A 10,567-nucleotide genomic window follows, 5' to 3' on the forward strand; every position below is an offset into this window, starting at 1 on the left:
TAAAGTGACAATTAAACAGTCAATAACGCTCATAGTTTGCAATAAAATGATAAAATTCATATCCCTCATCACTTCCGAGGTGCTGAGCCACTATCAATTCGTAGAAATTTGGATTCCACGTACAGCTTCACCTTGTTCTTGATATTCTTCAAGTGCGGGCAACATTCACATGATTTCCTCCGCATTATCAGAGGTGGAAATAATTAAATGATAATAATTCACTATAAAAACTATGAGTAAACTAGGAAAGTTATGTGAGTTGAATACGAAATCTGTAACAATGAAGTGCAAAATAGCAGTTCTAGTCGCTTTCCTTTGCTTTTGGGTGGTTTGTGCTGAGGAAGCGGCGAAAGGAGACCAGAGAATTGTGGGAGGAAAGGCTGCAGAGGAACCTTATCCCTACCAAATCTCTCTCCAGGTGTTTGTGAAGGGTAACAAAGTGGGTCCTTTCGGTCGAGATGATGGATTCCGTCACAACTGCGGAGGGTCAATCATTAACGATTACTACGTGGTCACGGCAGCTCATTGCGTTGAAGAGTAAGAAACTCGCAAGTGAAGGTTTGCAATCGAAAAGGCTCTAATCTTTAGATTTTCTCTCAAAGTTACTCAGTTGAGCGTCTTGAAATCCTCGCTGGCACCAATAAACTCGACAGCGGCGGCGAAAGATACAAAGTCGACAACTATCTCATCCATCCTGACTACGAGAAGCTCAACACCAGCGATATTGCCTTGATGAGGACAACGCGCCCATTCAATTTCTCCAATCCTAACATTGGCACAATCGACTACAACGATGAGTTCATTGGCGGAGGCGTTGAATGTGTGCTTACTGGCTGGGGTTACACGACTCCTATCAGGATTGGAGATCCTCCAAATGACCTGCAAGAAGTCTACGTTCCCACAATCACTAACGAACAGTGCCGCGAGGAGGGAATGAACGTGAATCCCACTGAAATCTGCACAAAGTCTGAGAAGTTTCTCACCGGCGCTTGTGGAGTGAGTGTCAATTAGCCAACAATCCTAAATGGCATTTCTTTATAAAAGCTTTCTCAAATTTATAGGGTGATTCTGGAGGTCCACTGGCCATTAAGGATCGCAATCTCCTTGTTGGAATCGTGTCTTATGGCACAATCATCTGTGCGATGGGCGCTCCTGATGTTTTCACCAGAGCCTCAGAGTTTAAGGACTGGATCGATGAGAACAGCCAAGCTTAAGTCAAAACTAATGTAATTCAATATTTATTCAATGGTGGTGGGTTTAAAGGACATCTAAATAAAGAATATCATATTATGCAAACGCAAATAAGCCTTTTGCTTTCATACGACCTCACGCAGTGATAAGATTACTTGAACTTGATACCGTTTCGCGAAGGCTGAATTGCATCAGGTGCATTCTTAGCATTTCATTGGAGTTGACGCCCCGATTATGATAATAATTAACCTCCGGATGGCGGAAAAAAAATTTGTGTGGGTGACAAAACCAGTCTCAAATGTTGTGTATAAAAGGCAGAAGCGATGCCACGAGTAATCAGTTAATTCTGAAACCTGTGAAGATGAAGTTTCTGGTCTTGAGTGCTCTTCTCTTTGTCATCCTGGCGCCTTTTGCAGGAGGAGAAAGAATTGTTGGAGGTGGAAATACGCAGAATGCGTTTCCCTACCAAATTTCCCTGCAACTCTTCCACAGAGGACAGTTTCGTCACATTTGCGGTGGCTCGATAATACACGAGCGATTTGCCATCACAGCTGCTCACTGCTTAGAGATGTATTTCGCGAATAACTGTATGCTTAAGATGTGGCAGAAGAATATTTATGACTTTCTTTTGTAGGTTTCAGGCTGATAGACTCGAGATTTTGGCCGGAACTTCCAATCTCAAGAGTGGTGGCGACAGGTACAAAGTCCAGCAATTCTGGATTCATCCAGACTACCAGCAACTCTACACCAGCGACATTGCTGTGATGAGAACAGACAGGCCTTTTGATTTTTCCAATCAGAACATCTCGAAAGTGTCGTACAGCGATGAATACGTTGACGGTGGCGAAAAAGTTACTCTCACGGGATGGGGAAACATTTACCCATTAAGACCTGGCAAGATTCCTGACGATCTTCAGGAAGTCAACTTGGTGACAGTCAGCCACAGCACTTGCAGCAATTTCCACAATCTCTCTTCAACGGAAATCTGCACTCACAGACTCTTCGGTGGCGCTTGTGGAGTAAGTTCAATTGTTGGAATGGGAATTGAGCAAACAGCTACTCTAGACAATGTTTTGAACAGGGTGATTCGGGAGGACCTCTGGTGCTGAAGAAGAACCAGCAACTCATCGGCGTGGTGTCTTACGGATTGAGGATTTGCGGCACTGGCTATCCGGATGTCTTCACCAGAGTGTCGCCGTTCAAGCCGTGGATCGATGAGCGCTGCGCCATGGCGGAGGAAGAGTGATTGCAGACGAATGACTAAATATACAATTGCACGGATTTGCACAGAAATTTGCATATGGCTTGAGGGTTGCTTCGGCTCACCCCGGATGACTTTCAATGACTTTGTAAGTGGATAATGCGGTTGAGGGATGGATTTCACGATGCAGGTGGCTATTTTTTGGCTGATCCCTCGGGGCATCCCGTATTCCTTGCATCTGTCGCTCACTTCTGGGCGCACAGAGGAGCATTGAGAGCCTCTGAAGAGGGCTAATCGGAGGCGAACAATGCCGTGATTGCGGGTGACGAATTGGCAGTGGCGTGCTCGACTCTCGCCCACAAATTATTGACAATCGCCCAGCGGGGGTGACACTCGGGCCATGCACGCCGGAGGCCGCCTCATGGGTGACTGCCGGTGTAATTTTCTCGTCATCGCCACACTCAGAGTGGGGCGAACATAATGTGTGTCCACTTAGTGGGCATTTAGCAGATATTTATCGACCGAAAAGTGAAGGGGCGTCATAAAGTACGGGAATCAATGTCCATTTACTTCAATTTGCTCGCTCCTCTTTCACCGTAAACAACTAATTAATTGGTCACGAGATATCACACGGAATTCAGCGTTTGTCGCTCCTTTTTCTGCCGCTCTTCACAGAGAACTTTCTTGTGCGAAACTCGTTATTTTTGATTGCACAGGGAGAGAAGAAGTGGAGTGCAAATGGAAGTGACATGGCGAGGACAAAAGGAAGAAATTTAACCGCGAAGTCACTATTAGGAGGCAAAGCGCCACAATGAACCGCACAAGATCGGAAGTGAAAGATATTAGTCTTGACTCTGGTGAGCGTCTTTTGTGGGCATGTTTAAAATTTCTGACACTTTGGACATCTCCCCAAGTTCATTGTGAGCTCTGTCGCATTTCTGTATTGAATATCGCCAACAAACGAAGTGTCAATCAATTGATTGGCAAAGGTTACAGCATTAATTTTTGCTGAACCCCCAGGACAGAAATATCACGGCAGTCACGAGAGGAGATATTGAATTACACTCTCAGAGATGAGAGGAAGTGAAAAGTTAGACTTTTATGCGAGAGAAATTTCTCAATTTCTCACCCAAAGAACATCAGATGTTCTCTCGCAATTCTGAAAGTGTCACAAGTGCAATTTGTGATTCTCCAATTAAAAAATATGTTGCCATCTGTTGAATTTTCATATCACTCCGCATTGATTTTCCATCACTCGAGTGGAACATTTTACAATGCCGTCCGCGCGCTGAAGGACCAGAAAGGATACTAAGAGGAGGGAAATTAAATTTCATCCCTCATCTCTGACATTTGATGGCATCGGAGACCTTTTCTGTAAGAGGACCTTTGTGTGCCGGTGCCGACAATACAATGCCAGAGATCATGGACCCCTGAAGAATCCTGCCTCCTTGGGAGATTGAGGTCAAATGTGAATTGCCAGTGAGAACTGGAGTTGCAGCATCACTGCTCAAATATCATCCAGCGATTTTATTTACAAGTCTCAAATAACCGTCATGCAAAGAGGAAAAATCACTGGGCTTTAATCAAAGGACAACCCTTGGTGAAAGTTGTTTAATTAGTGTTAGAGGAAATTCCCTCGAGGTGTCTTTTGCCGGCGTCAATTTTCTCAAACATTTTTTATCCCAACATCCTTGAGATTGTGGAGTTTCCCAGTGTGTGGAGAACCGGAAAGTCTGGCTCGGAGTCTTGGAAGGCGAACGAAGGACGAGCTTGAGGTCAAATGGTCACTACTGGTCATTAAGACTGTGCACAGCTCAACTGGAAGGGTGGATAGGGTTACAGGCTCAACGGGAAAAGACGTCGCAAAGGGTGAGAAGCGGAAAAATATTGCTCATTAATAATATTCCCGGGCGATGAGTGACAATATGGAATTGGCTTCCATCAATTTATGGCGGACGCGTCTGCAAGATAGTCAATCTAAAAGCCTTTCCCACCTTTTCGAGACATAAAATCTCTGCGCATATTTATGTACTGGTATGCCTTGGATCTTCAGCTGTCGGTGGTCATTGTTAGGGTGAGGATAAGATCCTTTTATGTAATGTTGTCCAAACAATTCCCTCTCGAACAATGACCGCCAAAACTGACCGTTGCGGCATTTCTTGATAATTGCCGAAATAAATATGCTCTCTGGATTTCTCACCCTTCCCCAAAATCGCACCCAGCGTCTCTTGTGCGCCTAAAGAGGAAAAATTATATGTCTCAAGTCTGCAGAAAGCTTCAACATATTGCCACGCAGATGATTTAAATTCAGAAAGTGCCCCAAAGTATGTTTATTGATATTCTCCACAATTTGATATTAATGGGCGCCGAAAATGGCATTTCATTTGGCATTCAAGTCACAGTGCGAAAGCCAGGAAGGACACATTATATCCCTGAGTTCCGCTGTGGGTTCAACAGCATAATACTTTTATTCACATGATCCCGCCTGAGCACTTTGCTCGAAATGGAGCGCAAAGTTTTGGTCTTTTAGGGGGTCGCGCGTGGTAAATTTATGCAGAGTGACACTCTCGACTCAACTTTCTTCTCGCCAGCACTAATGGATCATGTGCTGGAATGGATCAATACCCGAATAAATTTTCCCTGTATATTCTGAATCAATTGTTGGGATATGTTTTCTGGGAATGTTTATTGAGGAAGTGAATTTTTGTCACTGTGTGTGTCCTGGGACAACAGTCACCCTTTATCAATAGTCTCATCTCTGGGCTTGTCTCTCCAGGATGAATGAATTGACTGGGGACAAAAGAGGAAAAGGTGAAGACAATGGTGAGTGTCTGCAAAATATTTATCACATCAAGGGTATCTCCTTGTACTATTTTTACATAACACACACCATAGGTGGAATCATACACCCAGATTTATGATAGCGGATACCGAGGCACAATGTTGACTGTTTTTGTGGTTTCTGGACATGAAGAGGATCGTCCCTTTTGTGCCATCCCGACACAGAGAAATTTCTCTCTGTGTCTCTCTAGCGATATTTAGCCTATTTCACGTCCTCCCCATTCCTTCTCTCCCATTCACTTCATCAAGATGTCTTTTGAGCCATGCACTGTGGTATTCTCGAGGGTATTTATTTATTGCACAACATTCATAATGTGGAATTCAGCATCGAGTGTGCGTTATGCGACCAAGAGAATAAATAATGATGTGGAATTGGAGACAATTCCATTCAATATCACCCATATCGAATCACACAAAGTCCGCACACCACAAAAAGCCATGACTCCTATGTCGCACACAACCCCCTCCCCCCAAGCCATAATCGGATTCAATGACAAATCTCATGTAATTTAATTACGCCACACCGCCAGATCAACCCCTTTTGCCAAATACACGAACTCGTCAACCCCTTTCCGGGCTAATTTATCGCAAAGCGCCTCTATGCAAATCCATGGCATGTACATTATAACATTAAATAATTCCAATTGATAATTTATCAATGTCCCTTCGCCCACACCTCGTCACTTCGGGACCCGACCCACAAATGGCTTCAGATGACCATTTATTCTCCCATGTAGAGTGTGTGTTCTCTCGTTGAACCTTATTGAAAGTCTCATGGTGTGGCTGGGTTGTAAAAAGCCATCATTAATTAGATGCAAATGATCATCCCCACATCCAATCTCAGCAACTACACATTGCTCTAACTCGCTGTTGGATCGTTTTTCGCAGTATTGTAAGTGCTTTCCTGAAATTAGAACCCCAAAGACAGCCAGAGAACTGAATGTTTTTGAGGGATATTTTTAAATTTACTTCCTAAAATAGGATAAATTAGACCAGGGAAGAAATTCAAAGAATGGCGTGTATTTAGTTTTATTTCTATTATAAGCTCGGGAAATTGCAACAAGTTGAAGCGTCTGGCGAAGTTCAACACCCTCGGATCAATTCTCTGCGGCCAGAGTGATTGCGAATAGAGTCGGAGAGGCATTGGAGCCGCACAACCCTTGACAGTGAGTGTGGTATTCGAAAATTCATGGTGAGGCACATGTTTTGTCGGAACTATCTCATGGTATCAGGAGAGGAACAAAAAGCTCCTGCCTGGCATATAAGATTCATTACACATCATCAGTCACCCGGACTGACAAAATAATTGGACTATGTACAAGGCATTATCATCACCATTACCATTATGCTGCGGTGGTGGAATGAACAAAGAATATTTCGGTATCCAGTAACATGGACATGGCTTGTTTGTTTTAATTAGAAGGCGATACCAGAGGCAGTCTCGAAGGAGATCCTTTCATCTGGGTCTTGGAGTGTGCCAAGGAATCCCGTGTGCTTCGCCCACACCCTCTGCCACTGCAGTGAACTCTCTCTCTCTCTCTCTCGTAATCCGATTTGGGTGGCTTATGTGCTCTCTTGGAGATCTATTTAGAATTCAATCATGCATCTCTGGCCAGACACGCCTGAGTTCTCATCTATCTGACGAAACATCTGGATTTTCTCATATTCCCCAATCGCATAATATGTCGAAAAATTGTCAAATGACTCCATAAAGTATAATGTAAGAGCAACCACGTGGCTAGGTGGCTTCATCTGCTCGATTTTTCCTTCCTTTTTCCAGACTATAATTGCTATTGACCGCCATTAAGATATGAAACATATCTGGGCAGAGACAATTAACCCTGTGTGTGCTTGACGAAAAGTGAACCATAACTCCTTATTTGCCTGACATTTATGGCTCCTCTCTGCTGAATTTCGGGCTCATCTTCCGATTATGAAGAGAGGGAATAAACTAAACATATTGCGTTGCACTGCAACATCATCTTTTTTCGGTTCTGTGCTCGTCCACTTTGTCACCATTCGCCTCACCGCCCATCAAAGTTGAGAAGCACGGGCTGAAGAGTCTTGAGTGTGTGTTGGAGAATGCGAGATTATCTCCTCACATGCGGACTTTGTGAATATTTCTGCGCGATCCACTATATCACGGTAAGTGCTCTTCTTCAACGCATGTGGTTTTTGATGTCCTGCCGAGATTTGACCTCTCGCCTCGTGAGATTAGATCAATTATTTCGCTGTTTGTATTTTAGAGGCCCGCATGGCGATACGGAGTATACAAAATATCCAACTTCTTTTATATTCCAATAGTGTAGTACCTTGAACAACCGTGTTGAGTGGCACAAGTTGTGAGGAGATTGTATAACATAAAAATCAAAATTGTGCGTTATTGTTTTCTCGGAATATCTCTCTCGACTTCTCTGGTGCTTCTCGCGCCCCATCTTTCTCGGTTTTGGTTCTACAATTGCTCCATGAGATAAATTCTTGTGCCTTTGTATTGTTGGTGATTAAGTGAAGTCGATTGTGCCGCACAAGTGAAAATTATTGTCTCACAGAGTTGCAATCCACCCTGCGGGGCGAGAAATACTCCAAATTCACTCATGAGCGGCAATATAATTAACATGATAAATTCACAGCGTAATATTAAACTCTTTGTGTTTCGTCTTTATGGTGAAAAATTTTATCTCCGAGAAAGGACAACATCATAAATTGTCTTCACGAAATTTTCTGGGGAACGCGCGCGCTTCAGGAGAAACCCAAGAATTATGGTGTTACCGAAATGAGACAGCATTTCATAGAACAAGTCTCGAAACTTGAGGGTCTGATCTTCTTCAACCACCGTAAGGCTTCTTATCAATCACATGAATCAAAGCACTAAAAGAAATGTCACCGATTCAAATAGTTGCGTATCAAATAGTTGCGTATCAAATAACCTACTTTTTGAAAGAGATTCGTAAAAAAAATTCTTGTAATTTTTTTTTTTACATTTTCTTTTTAAAACAGCACGAGAAAATCAAGCAATCCTTGCTAAAGGCCTATTAAAAATTCCTTGTTCTCAATTTAGGGATCTAAACTATCTAAACAATAAAATGAAATTTTGATATTATTTGTCATCTCTCTGTCGAATATGTTTCAAAGTTTGATTAAAAAGTCAGTAATGAAAATTCTGGCGCTTCTTCTCATGTTTCCTTAAAAGTATCTTGTGTATCAAAGAATGGACTTCCTGAAGATTTCTGGAGAATTGTTGGTAAGTACAAAGAATTCTCCCATCAAACTCAATTAAATGCTTAAACTTTTAACGAGTTCATAGAAGTATTTGCTTGAGAACACCCTTTCTTTTATGTCCAACAAAAGACGAGAGTTAATTCTCACGTTGTCGCGAGTGGCAGGGAAGAAAGGCCACAACAGATAAGGGCCAAATAATCACGGTAATCAACTCAATTTCCCTCGAAGTTTCGGCAACATTAGAATAAAGAGGTAATATTAGACAGTTGCGCATTGCTTATCTTACAAATTGCGTAGCAACTTTTGCCTCATTGTAATTAAATTAAAAATGTGACCAACTCTTCTGTGTCTCAGTGAGATTAGGATTTTTATGAAGTGCTGAAATTTTCCGGGAACAGCCAAAGCAGAAAGAATGATAAATTAGTAGCAGTTAGGGGACCATTGTTGGGCTATAAATGTTCGCGGATGGAGTCGTTCTGTGAATGCGTTTCGGGCGCGAGATAATGGAAGTGAAGTTCCACGGTGAGTCGCTCTTGGCCACTTATCTTAATCAGAAATCTCTGTCAAGAGAAATGCCCAGACCAGAGGCATCATCCATAAGGTTAAATGGTTGCGTTTTGTGTGGCCTCAACAATGCGACGATCATGTGAAAAAGTAATGCTTAATTCTGTGGCTGTTTAACTCCTTCGAATGAAGTGTGAAGTGCATGTCTCTGCCCATAAATCACCATCTGAATTGATCATCATTGGCAGTCCAGCTCGATCGCCGTGGCTGTGGCTCATGATACTTCCTCATTTGGGTTCTGGAGACGCGTGAAATTTATAGCCCGTGACCTCAGAAGCGTGTCCACAAAATTATGTTGCTACCAAAATCACCCGGAGAGGTCAATTCGATGCATGAGTTCGAATGTTGCGACCCCAGTTTGAAGTGTCCGAAGCAGCATCCGAAAGGTGTTTATCTTCGCCAAGGGTCAGTCATCCTTTTGTCGTGCTGAGATGCTGAGAAAGGGATGTCAAACTTGTACCTTGACCAGTTTCATCATCCCTTCTTGCATTGTGCCTCAAAGGACTCGATATTCATCTTGCATTGTCCAATCGCCTGTGGAGGTCCTTCTGTTGATCTCTGCGTGAGAAACTTCATGAAATACGCTGCGATTCAAAGGAAAATCCAATTTTAATGAAGCGCAACCACTTTAACTGTGTGGTTTAATATGAAATTATGAAAAATCCTGTGACAAAATTGCAATAATTCACCTCCATTTGAGCACACAAAGTGGCCTTTGTGCTGAAAGTCGCTCTGAGATCCTGAAAATCCTATAAAATTGCATCTGAACACCATTGATAGTCATCTAGCGGCACTAATTGATGAGTTTTTAATAAATTGAGGGCTTTTCCGAATCAACACGCTTAGTGTGTTGTTCACAAGATAATCCGTCGCACTTTGATGGCTTAATTGAATAAAGCGCGCTGTAGTGAAAAACCTCTCTTGGCTCATGATCACGAGTGGAGAGTTGAGCAAAAAAGGGATCAATGCTTGATTGAATCCTCAAGTGAGCGTGACTTATTCCATCGCGCGTCGTCTGTGTTCCCATAGAGATTTTTCAGTTTTGAAGGGTTAATAAATCTCAGTGTGAAACGGGAGAAAAAAGAGCTCCTCTTTGATCAATATAGCACTCATCGATGCAAGCATAAACAATTAAATTGTCAAAATAGACGGCAAATATTTTCCTCAGCGACTCTTGCAGCATGCAGACGCGAATCAGCGCAGAGACATCAATTTATTCACTCTCTCTCTGCACTATTTTCCCTCACGTAGGTTGTAACCCGCTGTGACAAGTTAAAGATTTAGAATCTCAGGCGTTGTCAGACGCTGAGATATTTGCTGTTTGAATGTGCTGCCGTTGCCGCTCTGGCCAGAAATAAACTCCACACGGCATCACAATGCCCGAGAGAGAAGTCATCTCGCGGAGGGACGAGAGCTATGAATTGTTAGACGAGGAGTCTCACCATGAATCACTCTCTCTCAGGATGCCCGAGCGCTTAATTCATTGTGATAGAGATGTGGAGACGTAAATCAATGGCAAGTGAAATTTCGGTGGAGATAAATAATTGAAAT

The 10,567-nt window shown here is 42.8% G+C and overlaps 1 protein-coding gene across 1 annotated transcript; it reads left to right on the forward strand.

Moving 5' to 3' along the window:
• The first annotated feature begins 280 nt into the window (after positions 1 to 280).
• LOC132258508 (transmembrane protease serine 3-like) lies at positions 281 to 2,457 on the forward strand. The gene is made up of 6 exons (XM_059755839.1): positions 281 to 537; positions 603 to 996; positions 1,062 to 1,203; positions 1,506 to 1,761; positions 1,826 to 2,210; positions 2,273 to 2,457. Exons 1-6 carry the CDS (start codon positions 281 to 283, stop codon positions 2,435 to 2,437), a joined length of 1,599 nt encoding a protein of 532 aa, XP_059611822.1. The 3' UTR covers positions 2,438 to 2,457.
• The last annotated feature ends 8,110 nt before the right edge of the window (positions 2,458 to 10,567 follow it).

Source organism: Phlebotomus argentipes, unplaced genomic scaffold (genome assembly GCF_947086385.1).
Source record: "Phlebotomus argentipes unplaced genomic scaffold, Phlebotomus argentipes genome assembly scaffold_4, whole genome shotgun sequence".
NCBI classification, from domain to species: Eukaryota; Metazoa; Arthropoda; class Insecta; order Diptera; family Psychodidae; genus Phlebotomus; species Phlebotomus argentipes.